This window comes from Necator americanus, chromosome V (genome assembly GCF_031761385.1).
Source record: "Necator americanus strain Aroian chromosome V, whole genome shotgun sequence".
Classification (NCBI taxonomy): domain Eukaryota; kingdom Metazoa; phylum Nematoda; class Chromadorea; order Rhabditida; family Ancylostomatidae; genus Necator; species Necator americanus.
The window spans coordinates 11,777,200-11,799,774 of NC_087375.1; the positions used below are offsets into that span (position 1 = coordinate 11,777,200).

General features: G+C 39.1%; 2 protein-coding genes across 3 annotated transcripts; one reads left to right on the forward strand and one right to left on the reverse strand.

The window, feature by feature from the left end:
* Positions 1 to 249: 249 nt before the first annotated feature.
* RB195_013582 (uncharacterized protein) lies at positions 250 to 7,821 on the forward strand (the record flags this gene model as incomplete). Its single annotated transcript, XM_064203471.1, has 7 exons — positions 250 to 342; positions 1,885 to 1,950; positions 6,270 to 6,450; positions 6,520 to 6,638; positions 6,698 to 6,781; positions 7,264 to 7,399; positions 7,688 to 7,821. The coding sequence occupies 7 exons, from the start codon at positions 250 to 252 to the stop codon at positions 7,819 to 7,821; spliced, it is 813 nt and encodes a 270-aa protein (XP_064059352.1).
* Positions 7,822 to 8,460: 639 nt separating this feature from the next.
* RB195_013583 (uncharacterized protein) lies at positions 8,461 to 21,640 on the reverse strand (the record flags this gene model as incomplete). 2 transcript variants are annotated; one of them, XM_064203472.1, is made up of 15 exons in its annotated part: positions 8,461 to 8,588; positions 9,312 to 9,452; positions 10,227 to 10,353; positions 10,578 to 10,667; positions 10,763 to 10,909; positions 10,981 to 11,072; positions 11,126 to 11,275; positions 12,484 to 12,598; positions 12,654 to 12,826; positions 12,887 to 12,992; positions 13,152 to 13,222; positions 13,290 to 13,424; positions 15,546 to 15,689; positions 20,015 to 20,104; positions 21,493 to 21,640. In XM_064203472.1, 15 exons carry the CDS (start codon positions 21,638 to 21,640, stop codon positions 8,461 to 8,463), a joined length of 1,857 nt encoding a protein of 618 aa, XP_064059353.1. The 2 variants fall into 2 exon arrangements, with proteins under 2 accessions (XP_064059353.1, XP_064059354.1); XM_064203473.1 differs by lacking the exons at positions 8,461 to 8,588; positions 13,152 to 13,222; positions 13,290 to 13,424; ... (1 more) ...; positions 20,015 to 20,104; positions 21,493 to 21,640 and having other exon boundaries at positions 9,286 to 9,452; positions 12,654 to 12,974.
* Positions 21,641 to 22,575: the final 935 nt, after the last annotated feature.

A 22,575-nucleotide genomic window follows, 5' to 3' on the forward strand; every position in this document is an offset into this window, starting at 1 on the left:
AATTGGTTATTGATTGGTCACCTCTTATCTTTCCTGTATGATTGATCAGTGCTTTTTCTGTAAGTTCATGCTCATTCACTTGAGTTTACCGTTGAATAATCCGATGATGTTTCCTCGTTATTGACTTTATCGATCCGTTCCGCACAACAATCTGTCGTTGATCAAGCGCCCACGTGGTTCCCGTGGCTTTCTTCCGTCTTCGAATATTTTTTAATTTTATATTTAACTCGATGACGTCATCATTTAGTGATGAGGCCTCAGGCGTCGCTTGTCAACCTACCAGATGAGCTAATACAAATGCTGAATGGTTTTTTGACTTATGAGGATTCGATTAATTTCACGGTAAGTTTCTTAGCCTTCGCAAAGGAATTTTGAATAAATTTTATTTTGAATAAATAAATTTTATTTTAGTTGAACTTCCTTCTAGGATTGTTATAGGATAAGGGCAAAGTAAATAAAAAGAAGTGGAAAGTAGAAAAACTGGAGCAAAAAAAGAAAAGTTTCCGGAGAAAATAGAAGAGTGGAAATAGGAAGATTTACTCCATATTAAAATTACGCTGAAATATTTCTAAGTATTATCGCTTACAACAAAGCTGCAAGATTTTCACGGTTCAGAAAAACGCTAAAAAATCTCATTTTTGTAGGAAAAATGCTGGGAAAATGGAGTCGAATCCGCTCGGCACTGTTTCATAGTTTTGAGAAAAAAAAAACTAAGTAAAAATAAAAATGCCGACAGAAATAAGATAGCCACTAAATCTTACCCGAGCAAGGAAATTTACTCCAAACTTTTACTCTTTGCTACTTGGAGGCCCTTAAACTGTTTGAAAATCCCTCTAGTATTGACTTTTTCCCGATCGATAACTTATTTGCTAATCTAACAGATGGGATCCATTAGTGGATGCAGGTGAAACCTACAGCCGTATCCGGTCGGATCCAGCTGAGCTCTAGCACCTAGCCAACTATTAATTATGGAAAATCTATGAACGTCGTTGGAATCTCATTTAAAGGCATCACCCCACGAATCTGAGGTGGTGCAGATTTCAGGTGGAGTATTCGTATACGGGATGGGAGACTACGGAGGTGGAGGTGATTCCGTCCATTTCTTGCTAATTGCCGTAAAAAACGGCCCGGAAGATGCGGCGCCGCACAAGACTGGCGCGCTCCAATCGAACCTCTTGTACAAAATGGTGCGCCAAAACGAATGAAGCCGTATCTTTCGGGCCGTTTTTACGGCAATTAGGAAGAAATGGACGGAATCACCTACCTCTCCTGTCTCCCATCCCTATACGAATACTCCCCTGAATCTGCCCCCTCGATTCGTGGTTCCTTTAACCCAAGTCTAACAAAAATCAATAAAATCGGTCAAAAACCGATCAATGAAACCGTAACAGCTACCGTTGGCCATTTTCGTTCATAATTTTACGTGTTTGTTTTTCTCTATTCTGTGTAGGATTGCGGTCGTCTAAAACGAAAACGTCACATAGTCAGTATATATGTAAGAAAAATTACTGTAATCTGAAAGTGCGCGCGATTGTCACTTTGTCATTTGTCACCGTATGATGATTGATATTTCTGACACACTATAGACAACCTTATGACGAATGTCCATCGTAAGCTACAAAGCGTTTTGTGTAAAATCAGCTTTGTGTAAAAGTCAGTCGGCTTCAGGATACGGTAGTCCTCAAGGGACGTGACTACAACAAAATATTTTCCTTCACAAAAAATCGTTGCTGTAATTGAATGGCCGTTTTCCGCGAACGATGAATAACAGTCATTTTACACCTTAATAAAGGTGTTGTTGTTAGATTATAGATATCTGAGCGGCAAAAGTGCTGAGAAAGGGATTATTTTTTGGAGCACTGAATTTGAATTTAATTTTTTAAGCAATGCTCACGACGACTTCATCGAGCAATTCGACGTAGTGTGCTGGGTTACTACGATAAAATGCAGGTAATGTTTTATTGATTTTCTTCGTTTTTCTAAGAGAAAATTGCGATGAAAGATTGCTTTATGGATTTCTTCGGTGTTTTTTGGTCCCAGTGGCTAGGGCATGTCTATTTACTTTGACATCTTTACTCTTTCTCAAAGATTATCCTTTTCATTTGGGATTCGATGAACGTTAATAATGCGCTCTCAATTCTCAGAAACACAACTGACTGCTTCAATCGATACTTATGTTTTCTATTTAAAAATAAGGTGGAACATTAAACACTTTGGTATATGTTCAATTAATAGACGGTTTGATTCGATAAGATTCTAACTGAACTTGTGGCTTGGATTCTGAAGAGGTAGTAATGGAAAAGGATAAAATTCAAGATTACCCTTTTTATGAAGGATACAGTAGGCGGCAAAGGATTAGAAAAGCGGAAATAAATGTTTGGCAAACGGATTTGTGGGTGGCGAATGGCACTGTAACGGAGTGCTGAAGCGGTAGTGTTTGCCCAGTAACTTAGCAAGAAATTGACTGCAGCGGATAAAAATTGCTGCTATGGTAACCGGCGCGGATTTCGAATAACTTCATTTCGTTACACATTTCTTTCGTTGTTCATCATCTCATCCACGGTCACAGAACATTTCTCGAAAATCTCCTAAAAATATCTTTTCTTGTCGAATTCAACCTACTAACAACTGTATGTTTGTGTTACGGTAGCGTTAATTCGGTGCTCGTTCCCGCCACGAGCGAGCGGTATTCGCTCGTACTCGGACCGGCAATTATCACAATTATCGCCTCGCTGATTTGGTGCATGAACGCGTAAATTAGCTTCGCATCGGTGCTCGCGCGCTCCGGGAGAGTTCGCAACGAGAGGCAATGAATATTTATCGCTTGGATTTGGATGTGGATAGGTGATGGAATAATGCATGAATACGTAGGATTGTTACTCGAGAAATTGCACGTGCAGATTTCGGGAAACGTCTTGGAAATACTGCGGGGATACCGTAACCTTCGTCTCAACTGTTCAAAGTGTTGGACTTTGTAAAGCTTGGATTTTTGCGTAGGGAAATTCCCGCGTGTACACAGAAGGAGGAGAGAAAATAGTGTCAACTTCCCTCTGAATGAGTGATATTCCTCGTGTTGAACACATAAATTACGTGAAAATAACTGGAATACGTGGAAAAGCCAGATTTACGAGGATAACTCGTCCGGTAGAGGTCTGCAATATCCTTGTCACTGCCTAGCCTCCTGGTAAAGGATAGCATTTGGATTTTTCGAAATTTTTCCAAAATAAACCTATGTACATCTGTCTTAAATTAGCTGAGTGAGCATTGGTGAAGGCATCGGAAGATCCCATCGGGAACTTGCGAGCCTCTCCTGACATGATAAATATACCTTTTCCATCCAATTCCGAAAAAAAAAACGATTGTAGGAAATTATGAAATCGTGTGGCTGGTCAAGATTTTGTTTAGAGTTTTGTAGAAGACCTGCGGTTCTCCCGATTAGATCTCTCAACGATTGCCTGCACTATGCATGGCTCCCGTCATAAGCTTCAACCTTTAACTTTGTAGAACTTTCAAAGCGAGAAGTAATTTTCTTATGCGAACCACCTACTTTTAACAACACGCACAACTTTTCCAACTTTCTTTTCATCAACAAAATCATGAAAGAGAAATTTTTGCTTCTCACGTTTATGCGTCGTTCCAAAAGATGAGCCTGAAGGTACTGTAACCATCCTGGAATAGCCGAAAGAGATGAATGGACGTTAATTGCTTTGGTTTGACGCCTTCAGCGAAGTTATGGCGCTAAGAACCAGCCTAATTAGATTGCTGATGAGGTGCGAATATTCTCCTGTGGGGACTTCCTGTGGTGCACATTAGGGACAATCCTGCGTTTATTCCTGCATTTTGTGTTCATATGATTCCAACGTTAATCGGGGGTCACTAAAGAGGGAAGAAGCAGAAGGTTATTCAGACCAACTCAGATACTCATCAAATGAGGTAAAGGGGGTAATTGTATTGCTTGCTTTTAAAAAGTTTTTTACTTCTGGGGAAAGTCATATTTTCTTCTTTTCTTTTTTTTCTCAAGCCACGATTGTTAGTTTCAAAATTCTTTAGCAGTTAGAAGTTTGTCTTCTTCTATGTAAATAAAAATTTTCTTGTTAGTTGTGTACGAAGAAGAAAGTGGGGATGTTTCGCAAAGTGTTAGATTTTCTCGCAGCCAGTTATTCTGAAAAATTGCAGTTGCGACGAAAGAAGGAACATTTTCTTGTCAAATTCGGTGTGCCAAAAGGAATTTCTTGAAAATGTTCTGAAAAAACATATCTATTATTTTCGTTTCTTTCGTTTCTTCTAATGGTTCCGTACAATAGCGAAATGCGTGTTTTGTCTATCTTTATTTCCGGAAATATTTGAATTTTTAAGTGTTTGGTGCAGTATTAATTTATTGGTGAAGTTCGTCTATTCGTCTGAAACTAACATGTTTTTTTTGTTTTCCTTTGTTTACGTTGTATTTTATTTTATCTATATTTTATTTTTGGGTATATTTGTACTTGTCGTGAAAGTCATCACTAATTCCCAGTAAAATCCTGAAAGAAACAGGTTCTTTGTCAGCCATGAGAGTGTACTGTATTTTCACTAAAAACTAACTGAATTATCTTAAGTAAGGATGTAGAAGGGGCGTGTGTAGTGTAGCGGTTAGAGGTTCCGCTTCCTGCATGATCGATCGGAGGTTCGAATCCGCCCTAGTGCTCACCAAGCCTTTCATCCCTCCGGGGTCGATAAATTGGTACCAGACTTGTCTGGGAGGATAAAAGCACTGACTTGACACATCGGCTAGCCACCGCAAGTCATTGTATAGGCCAGATACACGTTCGTTAACCTCTAACGATTCTGAATTGAAGTGAACGTGGGGGCGCATCCCAAGCGGATTGATTAACGCCAGAAACTTTATCCTTTATCCTTTAAGGATGTAGAAAGGATAGAACAGGGAAAAAAAACGCAAATAACTTCTCCTTTTCCTTTTTTTTTCCTTCCTTTTTTAACTGGCCATCAGCTCTAACTGCGGAACTACTTTTTCTTGTGAACACATTCCAAAAACCAAAAGTATGCTTTATTAAAACGTCACTATTTTGTTACGGTCTTTTGAAATGAGATGATGTTGCAGGAAGTTTTTTGAATGTACTGTTTCTTAATAATCTTGAGTTTACACATTTTTCCGTTAATGCACAGTATTTTGACAGTACACAGCAACTTATACCAATATTCATAAGTTTTCATCAAAGTAAATGCACTTAAGGTAGCTTAGTTCATCGTGCACAATATGTACAATTCCTTCATTTATTCCACTTAACTTAAGTGCACTACCATAATCGACAAAATTACTGTAATCGCTAAGCGTACGTATTTGTCCTCGTGTAGCTAATCTACACTACGGGTCATTGCGATTAACGCTGATCCCACGTCCTTACGTTGATAGCGCTGACGCAAGGTAAATATTCCGTAAAAGGCAACTTTTGCGGATGCCTTAAGAAAGTGGTAAGAAAAGGTGAGGGTACATAAGAAGTTGCAAATTAATTAATGTAAAACTTACCAAATCCTTAATGTAATTTAAAAAATTTCTACAAACACTTCGGGAACGAATTTTTCAAGCTAAATATTAAAGTCACATAATTTTTGCAGAACAGCCTCAGCGATTTAGCACTTGTCTATGGTCGTATTCGTAAATATAAGAAAAATTTTACTTTGGCATTTGTTTTTTTTTGTTCATTGGACATCTGTTGTTTTTGGATCTTTTTTTCCAATTTTTAAATCCGAACATTTGCTGCAATATTCTATCGAATGGATGTCTAGCTGCTGGTTGAATTTATAAAAGTTCAAACATCAGACATTACGTTTAGCTAAAGAGATCGTCTTTGATCTAGAGAGAAAATAGATTAGCCTTGAGGGTTCGTAAGTAAAGAGGACGGGACAAAAGCGCTACGATTGGATGACTTAAGTGCGTTCCTCTTGGACACGGTATACATTTTTAACATCATCTTCAAAGTGTTTACACTTAGTGCAAACTTCCACAGAAACTAAACAATGAGTCGTTGTTGATGGCGAAACGGATGAACGAACCAATCACAACATCGTTGATACCGCCCCTTTTATGATTCTCAGCCTTTCGTTCTTCGAAAGCGTTTCACCATACTTTTCTGTGATATTCTGCTTAGATCTGTAGGTATAATAGAGCTGAAACTGTGGTTCATATCGAAGTAGCTTTATCGGAGTTTATCTCAGCACTATTTTTTGAGAAGTGGTGGAATACTGTAGCTAGGATTTAGTGTGTCTTTTAGCTAGGCGACGATCCGTCCGAATGTCGCTTGATCGATTCCAAGGGAAGACGGCGACCGTTGCATTTCATGGCGATATCGGCGCCACGTCTTCTGAGGTTAGCCACAAACCTGACCGAGGTCACTATCCTTATGAAAGAAGTGGATGCGTTCCGAAATCCGTACTCTACAACCAGTATTGGAGGTAAATTCATTTTCGTGGGTGGTCATTATTCCGGAAAAGTCAGCATTGGTTTTAACAGTGCTTGTTCAGATTGTTCACCGTACACCCCAGGTGGTTACTTGGGTCGTTTACTTGGCCCATACCCTCCACCGCTGCCGAATCTAAAGCAACTATCGCTTCACGTTGACGTGATGGTGGAATCGATTAGTGTTAGTTGATGCTGACATGAAAGAAGATGTGGATATGATGGTTATTGATTGATTTGTAGGTTTCTCCACTACCATGTCCTAGCGAAGATCTACAATATGCACTGTACGCTCTGGCATCTGCACCATTTCGCACTTTTGTCCAAGTAAGATACTGTAATACTGTAATGTTTTTAGTAAATAATAGGCTTTTTTTCTTTGTTTCAACAGAATTTTCTGAATATCTGGTCGTTAGCAATTGTATTTTCATGTGTTTCTTTTTCTTCTGAACGGTTCCTTTCTTATTCCTCTTTCTCGTAGATCAACGGTTACGGTAGGCCTACTGTAGGAATTGGCTTCTCTAAGAATCTCTTTAAGCTTAGATTTTGTGAATCCTGCAATAGCTTTAAAATTGACACTATGATGTACAATCAGTATTTTTTAAAGCCATGCCATGCCACAACCAGCGAATTTTTGTGAACATTTGTGGAGAGCACTTGACTTTTTCACTTTTTCCTACCACTATGCAAGACTTAGCATATGTTAACAATTTCTCTATTTTTGATTTTCATTTTTAATACCGAACTTGTTGGGAAAATATGTGATTATTTTTGTGGTTTTCATGGTCGTTGCATTATTCCGCTTACAGATCAGCTTCTGTTGTGCGCAATTTCGGGAAAGCGATGTTGGTGCGAGGAGTTACCTGATCGCGGGCATGGAACAAGCGTTGAAGGCGGCCGCTGAGGCTGGTGCTGACACAGAGTTCGAGGTGGAACCAGAAGAGGGTGAGGCTGAAGTCATTGGGTGAAAAGTCGAGGAAATTTCTAGAAAATGTGAAGCACAAAAAGATTCTTAAAAATGAGTAGCTGCAAGCACTGAAAAGGTGAAACCTGGTTTTCTTTCCCACACTAGGAGTGGTCTATCCTAGGAGAGGAGTCCACTCTCACCCTTCCTATTCTGATTCCATTCACTCAGTTCAGAAACTACGTGCACCTTCCGTGTCATGGTTCTATTGGTCTCAATGCAACTCAGTATCAGTCCACTGCTTCTTCGATCGATATCGATTTTTCCAGGCTATGTCGACATGACTATCGAGAAAGGACGTGTGGAATATACTTTTGCCTTCTTCTACTACAATCCCTCTATCTGTGAGCCAGCACCACCTGAAGAAACTATAGATCGCCGAAAATCACCACTATATGTTTGACCTCTCGCTACCGTATCGAAGCTTTCCATTGAGGACCATTTAGAACATATAGTGGCTCAACAACGTTACTTTGTGTGTTTGTTTGCATAATGTGATTGGATATTCTGTGTAACGTTCAATGTTACATTTTCTACGGATTGTGGGCGGAGCTACAAGGTACTGTGTGTAAATAAAACGCTCCACCCACATTTACATTTCTGTACATAGTTATCGATCAACTTTCGTGACATGTGACTTTACATTGCAAGAATTTAGTTCCTTATTAATACAGATGTTTCTGTGACGGGTTTGAGATGTATCAAAGATTGGAATAAAGTGTTTGACATATTGATTTTATTGAGGGTCAAGGATGGAAGTGTGCTACTCGCTTCCTCTTATTTCTCTGCGTCTCTGCTCGCTGTGACAGGAATTCAAAATTCATTATTAATTACGAATGGAAACTCCACGTACGTAGGAAAAAGGAGATGATAAGTGTAACAAATAAAACATTGACTACAGATCAATACCTATGAATTGCATACGAAAATACAGCATGCATAGATGCTAGACGATGATAGACGGAAGAGCTCTATCGTACACAATGGAACGTTTATAAAACGTACAAATTTGTTGTACCAATCAGATTGGTGTCGATTTGATCTACACGCCATCTAATGTGCAGCAAATTTTGACCTTTCCTGCTTTGGGTCGATGACAAATATTGTCGGGATCTTGACAGCGATCGTTCTCACATGTCTCTCCCGTTTCGACGTAATCTTTCGGGCATCCTGAAGAGTTTCTTTCTATTTCTTTACTATTTTCTTTATTAGCACTTCAGTTACAAAGATGCTACCCTACAAAGAAAAATTAGTTAAAGTTTGTGGATGAGATTCTTTCACTATCCCATTTTTTGGCCTACTTCCTCTCATAGAGGACCTCTCTACATGTAACAATTTCCCTAAAATTGTTAACTCAACGCTTTTTTTTGTGCTGAGAACATTCCCTTTGTATCCATAAGGATCAGAAGCGGTGAAATCTGGAAGTTCACGTAGTAGCTCGGAAAAAATGCAGAGTTCGGGTTGTAAGATGCGGACACAAGTGCGGCTCCGCTCCCCTAATCGTCGTAAGATTGGCGTGGAAGACGCCGTTCTTCCTTACGAAATCAGTTGCAACGCGCCACCGTTCTGCACGCGCTGCATCCAAGTGCGAGCGGTCGAAGATCACCCATGTCTTCATCAGCCTATTCAAGTAAAACCCTTGAATAGACTGCTGAGGGAGCGCAACGTGATACGTGCGTTCTAACGCACCTTGTAATTCTGAAGCGGTTCTCACGCCTTTTTTAACGATGACTAGGAGGAAATTGAGCCGGACTACACTCGTTTCGATGATTCACTACCCAAGCTCTACGTTTTCTCTTTGGTTTCCTTACTAGGACAATTTCGTGATGTGTTGCTTTTAACTGTTCCTCTTTTCATAACAATCAATTTATGATAGTTGTCCGAAGGACTCACTATTCGTTCCTTTACAGCACACATGTGTATTCGGATCGCACATTTGACCTTGAGAACAATCCGCGGACCGTTCACATCGTATCAGTTGGTTGTTTCTATCAACTGACGGCTCGCCACGAAGTCCTACGGTGCACATTACTCCTGAAATAGGCGTGAAACTGAAGGACATGTAACACAAGGGCACATGTAGATATCCCTGAGAAATGAATAGCAACTTTTAGTCTTTCATGTTCTTGGTGTTTCATCTATTTAACCTAATATTTCCGGATATTTCGCATGAAATAGTGTTTCAGGTCTTCCATACCTTCATCCACATCTCTATTTTCTTAAGGTATTTGGAGGACAATTCTGCCATGCAAGCTCACAGGATCCGAGAAATATTCTCGCTTTAGTCTCTTCTATCTACGATTATGTTTGCTTACTGTCATTCCGCGTGGATAGTCAAGGATTTTTCTTATTTCACGAGATGTAAGTCCTACATAGCAAATTTTGGTCTTTTCTTCTCCCTACGATTGACCAGTTTGACATAGGTCGTGGAATTCGAGTGGACTTCATTGTCACTCTCATGTTTATTCTCTACAATCGTGTTAAAAATGCTTGACTTATAGTAGAATTACGTAGGTGGTTGTGGTCACAGTGGAGCATGGGACCCTCGTTCAGTTGTGCAGTCGATTGGAGCTGGCGAAGGTCTCAGCGCGAGCGCAAGCGCCTGCGTAATTACACAACAAGTCAGGGCGTTTTAACTTGGACTGCACTCATTGATGTGGATTACTAGCGTTGCATTCCCTGACGGTGGAATAGTTCCTTTTCTTCATTTTTTTAACGTCTGGTTCTGTTTTCTCACTTCACCTCACTACTGTTTTACTTTCGCTACGTTGCTAACACAAATATGGCAAAGATAATGGAAACACTTACGTTTACACTCGCCATCAATATGGCTGAATCCAGCGCGACACGTGCACACTCCTTTCACACATTCCAATGGTGAATTCTCAGAAAACTCATCCGTTGAATTGCGTGATGGTGAACATTGTGCAGAAATCTGATGATGAGAAAAGTGTGGATCCCATGAAGTTCCGACCTCTATTGTAATTTTAGCACACAACGGACAAAAGGGCAACAGAGATAAAGGCTCGTGATCACAATTCTTCCCGTTGAAGGAAGTGTCACAGAGAACTGGTCCCTAACCCACTTTTGAGTGCAGATATTCAAAGGTAAAAGTCGAGACGAGGAAAGTGTGTGTATCTCTCTGCGTAAATGACTTACATGACAGCTATCACCATAAAATGCTGTCGGATAGCATTGTCCTTCGTGATAAACATCTTCCAGAGAGATACATGGTTTAGCGCAGCAAATCTAAAACAAATTAGAGTGGTATTTCCAGAATAAATGACGAGAATTGATAACAACTCCTATTTTTTTCCTCTGGAAAATTCCAGTGAAAAAATCACCGCTTTCTCCCTATAAAATGCATCCCTGTGACAGTAGTACTCTATTGGACAGTCATCACAACCGTAATCGGGCGGAAAACTCGTCTCATGTGGCTCACCCACAGGGCAGACGGGACGAGTTTTTCCGGGAGAAGGGCAGCAGAAACCCTGCAAACCCGTAGTATCGTAAAAAAACATAGAATTTACTATTCCTCAGTCTTACAGTATCTCTACAGTACCTGATAATAACCAGGTTTCGATGCATCGTCGAATAACGGTACGCAATAATACTCTTCTGGGCAATCGTCATCACGGTTTCCGGACCAGTCAGCTGGAATAGCGTATGACGTCATCATTATTGCATCGTAGAATGGAAATCAGTACCTGTAGCGTTCACAGATTTGAACTTTGGCGTTCGCGTGGTGTTCTTCGGCGAACTGTTGAAAGTCAGTTTAGCAATGCTGGCTCTCATAGAACAGTGCACAATCTCGTCCGAAATCATTAGTGCTTTACCGTTATTAACGCAGTTGTAGCCTGAAGTGGATCGAGTACGGTAAAATTCTAGCAGAATTTGATGAATAAGATAATATTAATTTGCTGGTTAGAGGAAAATTCCATGAGACTTCTATTTATAGACGGATAATGGATAAAGTGCACGGTGTTGGTCAATCCCTAGGGATATGAGCGTATGCGTTCCGACTTAAATTTAGAATTCGTTCGGGTTTTATTAACGTGTGAACAGCCTTACTATGAATTGCGGAGGCGATTCGATGTGTCAAGTCAGTGTTTCAACTGCCAAGACAAGTCTGGTATAAATTTATGGACCTCATAAGAATGAAACGTTTGGTTGGCATTAAACCCAAAAAAATCGAATCTCCGATCGATCGTGCGACTTTTACCGACTGAGCTACACCGCCCCTGTAGGTCATTGTAGACGAACAATTATAGGCATCATCCCCGCGCCCCAATCGAACTCCTTGTAGAAAATAGCGCGCCGGAACGCTCGAAGCCGTATCTTCCGGGCCGATTTCTACGGCAATTAGGAAGAAATGAACGGAATCACCCTCCTCCCCATAATCCACTATCCCGTATACGAATACTCCACCGGAAATCCGTACCATGCCAGATTCGTGGTGTGATGCCTTTAAACAAGAAAGCAAGAAAAGAAAAAGAATAGAACTATTTTGAAAAAGTATGAATATGGATAGAAAACGATCCGATAACGACGACATGGGAAAAGCTAAAGAATCAAAACTGAAATGCTAAAGATTCTCGAAGGAAGAACGAAATAGGAGGAGGAAACCGTAAATGAAGGATGAAACCGAGGAGAGATACTGAGAAGGTAGTGGAAGGAGAGCAGGAAATGAAACAGAGAAAGAAAAGAATAGTGGCGAAATGGAAGTAACATTTGGAAATGGGAGAGATCCGGGAGTATTGCAAGAAAAGAATTTGAAAAATCGAAAAACAACGTAGCGTAAAAAGAGTAGCGATAAGAAGAAAGGAGAGAGATATGATGAAACAAAGAAGAGAAATAGGAATGGGATGTTAACTGCTGCGTTAGGTAAAACAGTGTGATGGAAGGAATCGATAGACTAAGGTAAAACAAACAATAATTGTGTTGCACCTGGATCTATACTATTATTATTATTATTATTGTTATTACTATTATTATTATCATATATTGAGTAGATCAAATAAGTAAATGCAGTAAGAACCACGCAAACACTAGAAACTGGACTAACTAATTGGCTTGCATCCTCCTTTTCCATCCCTTTGGAACCCCTTTTTACATCGACAACCACCAGTGGAACATTCTGAGAATGCTGCCGAACATTCCATATCTGTTTTACATTTTTCCTGAAAGCACAGCAATTTTCCCAAACTGAATAGTTCCGAGAATTTGTTTTCCCACCTTCAGTCGTCTCCTGACTCGTTGACACGTTCGCCCATCTGAACTTTTTGCGTATCCGAGTTCAGCTGGGCAATCACAAGTGCATTTATTCCTACTGTCGCACATGCATACAGCACCACCTTCACATCCGTCGCGAATTTTACAAAATTGTCCGAGCCAAGGACGAGTTGGCACTGTGTTGGATGAGTTAGTGCGCTCTGAACCTTTTTTGTCCAGAGATATGGTTGGTTTACCTTGTGGTGTTGTGGTCACCGCTGCATTTCCAGATAAGCAACAGAATCCAGTCTTTGTTTCACAATATCCTCCGTTGGGACACGGCATGGCTCGTCCGAATTTGATCTGAGGTTTGTGTGATGAGTTCAGTTAGGGTGGGAGTGAATGGACAAATTGGAATGAATGAATGAATGAATGGAGGAGTTAGTGAATGAACGAATTTGCAAATGAATGGGCGACTTTTTACTTCTAGTATGGTTAGAAGGCTTCAAATTCCATCCATACCTGACAAAGAATCGGCTTCCCCGTGATTGCGTTCAAAATGGCCTTCGCTGGCCGTGGACATGTTCGGATTTCTAAACTGAGCTGATCTTCGTTAGGAATGATTATCAATCAATATCAAATTGAATGGGAGGCGCATACTAGTGCAGCAGACGCCTAGTTGTGGATTACAGATCTGGCCATTGTTGCATTGATTGAGTAGATCACAGCTGGCCAGGTTCCCGCTGAATCCAACAACTACTGCACCGCCGCCGGGACAGTAGTGCTCGGAGGCATCTGAAACGGTGAAGCGACTAACTTTATATTATTCTTTTATTCTTTAATTTTTTTTTATTACTATTGTTACTATAACTATTACTATTATTATTATAATATCAATTTCTTTCTTTTTAGTCTTCTTTTCTTTTTTCATATTGTGCACTGCTATCTCTGTCATTGAATATACATACATATATAAGAAAGAGTTTCTTTTCAAGCGAAAAAACGACGGCTAGATTGATGGGTTTTTGAAAAACTTTGCTTTCTATTTTTCCATAATGAGATTTGGAATTTTTCCGGAGATTGGCCTCCATAAAGTGTGCTCATAATGCGCAAAGACCTTCTTGGTTCCTCTTCGGTGTTCAATTTCCACGCTAGCTTCACATCGAAACAGTTTGAAATAGTTGAGGGCATTCTTCTGGCTGCTCTCACCTTTTTTCCTTCCGCCTGGTTGCTGATATTGGACACAAGATCTCCTTATTCTTCCGTTAACGAATTGGATTTGACAAGTTTGTCCCTGAATTTCATGGTAGCTTCCAAGTAGTTCTCTTCATGAGAGGGTGTAGATCCTTCCTAGCTACCTGACTACAGTTTGTACTCCTAGAGCATCCAGAAAGGTTTACCGATCTACAAGATCGGCAAATGGAGGTGCTCCAACGGACAACTGATCCTTCTGGAACGGTCCTCTTTTTCTGCGAGTTGTGAAAGAATAGAGATGCAGGATTCGCGATCAACCGTGAAAAGAGGAGTGTTAAGCGAGTCAGTGTGTGTTTGGCTAGCTGAGCAAGAGGATGATTCAAGCATTAAATCAGATCCGGGAGTTATTTCTATCCGGCTAAGTCGTACTCAGATCGTCTGACGATGAGCTGAAGTCGGCTCAGCTGGAGCTGGAGCACCGACTCTTCTCGTTTGAAGAGGGGCTTCAGGTTAATTGCGGTGATCGGCGTTGACGTTAGTTTTGAGATAGTTAATCCATCCAAATCATTCGGGAAAGAGAAATCTGTTAGAGGTCCACGCTTGAGTTAGATGCTGGTGTGCTACTAAATAAAGACTTTTCCAAGAATTTTATGTGAAGCAGATTTCACATAGGGTTGATAATCGCAATAATATGTTCTATAATAGGAATATAAAAATATAATATTAATAATATAATCTGCGCTTGCGCGTTTTGAGGAAATGATTGAACAATTTGCTTTGAATATGATAAAAGTGCTGACCGTTAGTAGCACAAAAAATAAAGATTTAAATTTTCAGGAAATTACTTCTAAGATATGAGAATCCATCTCAAAAATGTCCAGTTACTTCAATGATTCCATTCGCTTATAATTCCAATAAGGTCAAAATCAATCACTCCCAGTCGATAAATATCTTCGGAACGATAAATGATTGTTAGTGGGAGGCACGATTTTTATAAGAGGATTTTATAATTTTATCTCCTTTAAAACCTCCTTTTTTACTGATGTTTTTGATTAGTGAAACTTATTTTTTTGTCAAGCCTAAGTTAAGTTGGAAAAAGCAAATCTTGCGTGCTATGCACTACTGTCAATTTTTTTTTGCTATTAAGAATTGCCGCCTATCTCATAGTCAAATTCTACTAGTGCAACGAAACTGGAAAAAAGGACTTGGAAGATCATCGAAAAAGCTTAATTTTGTGATAAAAATTACGAAAGCAGAAAGAGGCAGCCTTTCTTTAAAAGAGAAAAAGGTTAGATAAGGTGTTTTGGTTACTACGTACTATCAATGAAAACGACTTGGTTAGCGATGATAACTACAAGTACAGGGTCTTCTCAGAAATAATGCGGTATTCTATATGCCCTTTGTTCTCGAAAAATAATGGAAACAGAACTTTTCAAACATAACATACGCAATTCTAATACAAATGTACTTTCTCCACTTTTTTTTACAACCCTCTTCCATCTTTCTGGTGAATTTTTAGTGCATTTTTCCAATATTCTCTTGCCCTTGACGAAAAATTTGCTATTTCTCCTTTCAATGCTGTCAAGAAAAAAAAAACAACCGCACTACTCAGGGAGGGCTCTGTACTAGCATTTTACTTGATTAAAATAATATAATTTCAAAATGTTAGCATGTTTAGAGGAAAGGAAACCATGTTAGACCTTAATCTTCAAATAAACTCACCGGAAACTGCATAGTACAACAACAGTATGGATAGTAACATAGCTGGTATAATACGTCGAAATCTGCGGATGAATTGGCAACAGACGAGTTGTCGACGTCCTGAACTGACCACCACGACACCAGGTGTGCTTGCACAGGCGCAGCCTGTGGATTCAAATGGTCACGTTTATATGGTGGATTATATGCTTTAGGATAAAAATAGAATATTCTGGCCTCCAAAATAGTTCAAAAAGTTCTCAAATGCAGAAGAATCACAGCTGAAAACTCACACTTATCGAAGCAGTTGACTCGTTTTAGAAACGAAACGTAGAATTACAAACCTCAGGTATGGTATCGGTGAAGTAATCGAAGTATAGAAATAAGGCCGCTTGGCTACGGATCCAAGTCGTAAGAGAACCCGGATGTGTAGGTGTGCGGTGAAGTCAGCAACAGGATGTACTCTGCCTCGCGAAAAGACACAATAGCTTTTCTCCACGCTGATGTTTGATTTTGAGATAAAAGAAAGGTTAAAGTTACTCTGTTAGGAGGGTTCTTCCTTGTTTTTTGTGTTTAAACTCGCTTAGTTCCTGAAATAAGTTGGAAACGTTCTCAACTTTTTGAACCCTAACGATCCAAAATTGTTTTGTTCCAGCAGCCCCAGACGACGCAAGACCAACACCATTGATTAAATTTCAACATTGACATTTAATATTTCAAGAATAACGGCCACTTCTTCCCAGGAATACATTACATACATTAGACAAGAACTTTTAAAGATTATGCTACGGGGGTACAGGAGAGGGTTGATTCGGAAAAAAACCTTTTTCCATGAATTATGAATTTCCTTTTACAGATTTAGGGTTTTGCTATAGACCCTCCTGAAGAAAGCCATGCCAAACTTGAGGCGTTCATCTGGAATCTTTCTCTTTCTAGCTCTTTGATTATTTTATTCAAAGTAAGAAAACTATGTCTTTACTGCCTCGCGTAAAGGAACCATTCCAAACTGGTCTTCACAACGTTTTTGCGAATTCCACCACTTATTTTTCCGGATAATAGATTTCCGGTTTTTACGGATTCCAGAAAATATTATAATGATAAGAACCGAATTGAGTAGAGTTCTTACCGTAAAAATGATTCTGTGAAAAATTAGATAAAGTCACCGGCCTATCAATCCACTTGGGATGCGCCAACGCGTTTTTAATGTAATCGTTGAGGTTTTAGAACTCGTGTTGGCCTATGCAATGACTTGCGAGGGCCAGCCGATGATCACGTCAGTGTTTTTATCCTCCCAGACAATCTGGCACCAATTTATCGACCCCGGAGGGATGAAGGTCTTTGTTGACACCAGGGGCGTTTCGAACCATCGACCATTCGGCTTAAGCGCACCTCTAACCGACTGAACCGACTGCGCTACATCCGCCCCCATGGCAAATTAGCTATTTGTAAAAAATCCTTTCCTAAACCACCCCCCCCCCTCTCACCCCCAGGATAACTTTAAAAATTTGTTCATTTAAAGGTTCAACGTATTCAAAGTTCCGAGTCGAAACAATGACCAACCAGAACTTTGCCGAACAAAAAATTTAAACTTCTACTTCATGGCTGAGAGAGAAAGAAAAATCCACTTCACTTTGTTGGAGAACTAATGTAAAAAATTTGTTCTGCAAATAAGTGGAATATTTGGGTCTTTTTCTAAGTTAGTTGCTGTTGTTTACTTTTAAGAGATTTTTGGTGTCGAACAAAACTGTTTGAATAGAAAACATCACTACCTCCATCTTTTTTTCCGGGAATAACAGGTCCCAAGCACTGTCCTGCTGTGTGCCCTGCAGTTGCTTGACGTGGCCGCGGTCGCTAACCTGACCAACCTGAAAACCGTGATTATTCTTCATAATCTCACAGATATTTAATTACGGTATAATAATAGTGGAATTCCACAGAGATCTTACTAGTAAGTTATTTTTTAGTATCTACATTTTTTTTGGTTTCTTGGCACTGTGCCAAGACTGAATACTCGACTGTTTTCACGAAATTGCGCAAAACGTTCGTCTCATATGATAATTAGTCGAAAATTTGCTGACTCGTCTGGGAAAGTTGACGTATTTCACTTCGTATTTCCATTTTATTAGTGGAAATCGGCGTACATTTCGTTTTTCTTTCGAGCACGGCCGTACAGCTACAGTACACCTTTGTGTCTTAGTGAATCTAATTAATTAGTATGCTTTTTCATGGAATATTTTATTCGTCAGCTCTCCCTCCATGTATTTTTCTAAAATGCTATGCATTGAAACGCTGTGTCCCGCTGTTGTTCCGTATTTCCAACTATTTTGGAAGAGTGCCAATGCCTCTTTGCCAACCTCCGTCTCGATATCTCGCTTACTGCTGATTTTCTTATCTTTTCTGTTACCAGTCAAAAATAGCTACAGTACGACTTGAGATTGCGAGGTGGTAGTAACATACCTCTCTTTGCTCTTTGCACAATTTTGTGGTTTTTTTTTTAAATTTTATCTTTTGCTATATACTCCATATTTCCTCATCAATCGATAGCGATGACATCATCGCCAAGAAATGCGGTTGGTTTGGGCGCTGGGCAGAGAATGGTATGTCGTATAGTTGCTATCTTAGCTCGTCATCACATAAACAATAGCATTATCGATCGATCGGCATTCGCATAGTTCAGTGGGCATCGCATGACTAGCTTCACCTTCATTCTCCTGACCATTCGAAATGTATTCTAAATGACTAAGGCCTACCTGCGACAATCTTTTCTTAGGATTTTCTTTTTCCAGGAAAACATCTATGAGGAACAGCATCTTCAGAATAGCAGAAAAAGGTGAAAGGGGATACTTTTGGACAAGCTAATAGAGATAAAAGATGGATTTAAATAGTATTGCTGTTAGGTAAAAGTTAGTTGAAGAAAATTGAAATGGAAAATGTTCCATTTCTTAACAATCGCCTTTTTTCCTCTCCCATCATTTTTTTTCTTTTACTATGTACATAGTCTGTATACATAGTTTTTTTTTCTCCAGAATTTTTCTTCGTCTCAAATCGTATGCGATCTCTAATATTTAGCCTTTCTGAATAAATGTAGAGTTAATTTATTTTAGTTCTTTTTACGTTCATTTCTTATTCATTACATTCATTCTCATTGTTTTGTTTCAGTAAGATTTTGGCAAGCATAGTACGTGCTGGTAACTAATTAATTGATTATTAGCATAATTATTAGCTCTGTGCAATGGTATACTATAAAGTAAATGGGTTGGAGAGGACCAAAAAATACTAAAAGATGAAGAATGAAGGATGAAAATGATCATAACGTGTAAATAATGAACACTGTGCAAAATATAAGGAAGAAAGTCGGTTGAGAAGCATTAAAGTAAACAATTTAAAAAAAAAACTAGCAACCAGCCGCTTAACCAGAGGGAGGATAGGACGAGATATCTCTGAAGGAATGATTTTGGCACTACCACACTACACACCCCTTCAGAAGGCGCTGATATAAAAGAACTGAAACAGGAAATTTTTTAGAGACACTCAAATTTTTTTCAGAGAGCAATTTTAAAAAACCCTGATTTTTTTTATTTGATTTCCAAACTTCAAAACATCGCGCTGATCAATCGACGATTTCAAAAACGATATGATTCATAACAATTGCATTCTATGCAACTATTCAACGCTTTTGATTAAATGACTCTCGTGATATGTGGGAGAACTGAACGTTCACCAATGTTCAATCATTTTCAGCGGTAGATGTGGTTTCTTTAGGTTCCCTTTGAAAATTGCAATGAAATCTTTCCGGGAAATTATTTCCTACATAAAATGCACGCCAGAAAAGCTCTTCATAATGTTTGAGAATTATATCAACTGGTTTAAAATGATTAATTTTCCCTTCCAACTTTTTTTTCATGGTCCAGTTTTCAATCCCAAATATGCGTCCAAATATGCAATGTTCTGAATATATGTATACATGTAACAGTGCGCGAAATACGTGCTCCAATAGGAGGGGTATCCGGGAACGTTTTCGGGAAAATTTTTACTAATCCACTGACCTGAGAACTCATTTAACCTTAAGCGTTCAGATATTTAGACAGAATTTTTGCTCTATATTATGTGCCCATGATCGATTTTTAGCGGATCGCAAGGTGAAAGGCGGTTGAGGTCAAAAACATTATCAGTGAGAGATGAACTTAGAAGTTTAAAAATCTTGAAATAGAAAACCCAAAACTTTTAATAAGTATATTTACTCAGTGTTCTCCTGGAAGAAAAACAATTACTGTTCAAAACAAACTGGTTCAAAAACGTAAAAGTTCGATTAAATATGCACTGTCTCGTGTAAAAGTTCCACATAGAAACACCTGCGCTGATCATTGCGTCATCTGTGCTAAAAAATCTTAATTTACTACATTTTAGCACACCGAAATTGGTCTGGGAGATTTACATAAAAACCAAGTTTGACTTGTGGCATAAAGGTTGAAAAAATTTGATGTGAAACTTACAATTTTGTCCTTTAACTTGAATGACTTCTTGATCTCGGAATTCTACTGGTTGCTTTCGCTCAATTCTTGTTATATTCCTTTTGTTTTTCTCTGAAATAATATTGATAACATTTTTATAATGGGAGATGCTGCAAACTCTCTTGAGATCTAGATGGAGTCTTCCTTTCGAACAATATTTTTCAGATCCATTATTTGTTTGCTTTTTCTCCACAGAAATCACAATTATTTGCCACTTCAAATGTCAAAGATCTTTCCTCACTATACACTACTCTCATTTTCTCTTTTTTTTTTGTGATAAATCTGAGCTAGTTGTCAAAACGCTGCCTGGAATTTATTTCGTGAAAAGATGTCGGGTTCCTTTCCCTTAAATTTTGTTCTCTTTGTTTTGTACGTGCAGTCTTCGTTGTAACATTACATATGTATGTAACATTACATATGTATGTAATGTTACAACGAAGACTGCGCGGATAAAACGAAGGAAGACAAAATTTACATTACATATGTAATGTGATATGTATGATCAATGCATAGTTTTCTTTAGATAATTTTAAAAATCTATTTCGTAAGTGATCGAAAAATATGTAGTCAACTAATTGAATGCCTGCATGCATTATTTATAATAGCATTTATGCTTGAGAAAATCAGTTGTTTTTCTGGACAAAGAATCCGTCAGAGAAATTTTTGAGATCGGCGTTCTTTTTGAGGGAATTTCCGTGTAGATAGTGGTTGACCGTGATAACTTATGGTTAAGCAGATCGTGATTTTGTCACTATTGCCGTTTTCAGAGACAGACTGCACGTCCTCCGTTCGTTCGCTCAAGCAGTGGACTCGGTTCGTTTGTTTTAAGCACGCGCATTCATCCCCTTGGACCGATTTTAGTATTGTGGTCAGTTCGAATGGTTCATCCTGGCATCGCAGTCAGCCCGATTATTTGTCTAAATAATGGCGAATCCTTCTTTTTCGCGCATGTTTAGAAATCCATTGTTTGCTATACGAATAAGGGAAGAATCTCCAACGACAACGGCAAAAGTTGCAGAGGACCAGTTCTCGCATTTATTTCGCATTTCTTCTTGCGTACATTGCCTGAGGCTCTCTTAAGTTCTAACAGCATCAAGGTGAAGCGAGCATTTTCCCCCATGTTCTGAGTAATGTACATATTTGTACTTCTAGGTCGATGAATAAGAGTACTATATTGATTAGAGCTACATTAGTCGTCCGTTGAACATCTCGGAAGTCAGTCTTGTTGGGGCGAGTGCATTATCGAGTGTTTCTTTGATCACATAGGACTCTTACATAACCCTTCTGGGGTTTTCTACCGATTGAGGCCGACGACGATGTGATAGCGATCTGCATTGTTCACCTTCGTTAGTCTGGTTTGCCTGCAGCAACTTGTTCTTAAAGAACAAATAAGAAGAAGCGGCGGCAGTGACGTTACCGTATCGTTTAAAAGTCCTCTTTGATCGTGTAACTATACTAACTAAAATCAGCTATATGAAATGTTGACCGGAAAGACTTAACAGTATTTGTCAACGCTGTTGTCTCGGCAAATACGGCACCGCGCTTCTCTTTCGTGCTGCTCATTGTGGCTTCCGCTTCCTTTAGTAAATTTCCCACTATTTTCCTCATCTCTAATTTCACTCTATGGGCAAATTATTTATTTCCTCTGGCGATGGGACTGGAATTGACGATTTTTCGGAATTATGCACATTTTACTTTTTGTTATCACTTTCTGCTACTCATGCGACCGGTTCTCCTATTTGCTTTCCATGATTTTTCAAAGATAAATGTTGTTTTTGTTCAAAGGAATTCTTAAATGTGGTTGATTTGCTCGTATTCGAGTGACATTCGAAACATCTCGAAGTTTTCTGCCTTTGTCTTCGTTGCAAACCGTGTAGGATACTTGGTAGCGAATTTCTGTAACTACAGACTTTAGCACTCTGCCTATTTAAGTTGATTTGCTGTTTGTGGCTTTATTTATTCGCCATTCGCGTTGTTGTTCATACTCCGTAAGCGATAAAGCTAAGCGGTCTTGCATAGCTTCCGAAAGAATCACACGTGCTAGAGATTACAGTGTTTCAGCTTTTTTTCTTCGGTAATTTTTCTGCATTTTTTCCAACGACATTCATAATTCCACTATCATAGGCTTTGAATATCGCAAGAGTTAGCAGTGATTCTTCTTACATCTCGTCTGACCTTATAGCATCTTTTTAGTTGATAGTTGGTACCTGTATGTTGTTTTGAATTAACATATTACAGTTTTCGGAACTCCCGCAGCACAATAAACTGAAACGAGAAAAATCAGCTGTGAAAACACTATTGATTAGACGCGTGTGAATGTCCATACGAGAGAGCAAACCGAAAAATAATAGCTTCACTGATGAGAACCTGTGAGCAGCAATGACAAATTGTGCCGCGGTAATTCCGACAACCTTTTATACTTCGAGTATTTTTTCTCGCTGAGCAATGAAATCGCTTTATTTGGCGAATCCACAACTACTTCTTTCTTCTGAGTAACAAAGAGACAATACATTTCCTACATATTTTTTCATGAATTCCTGCAG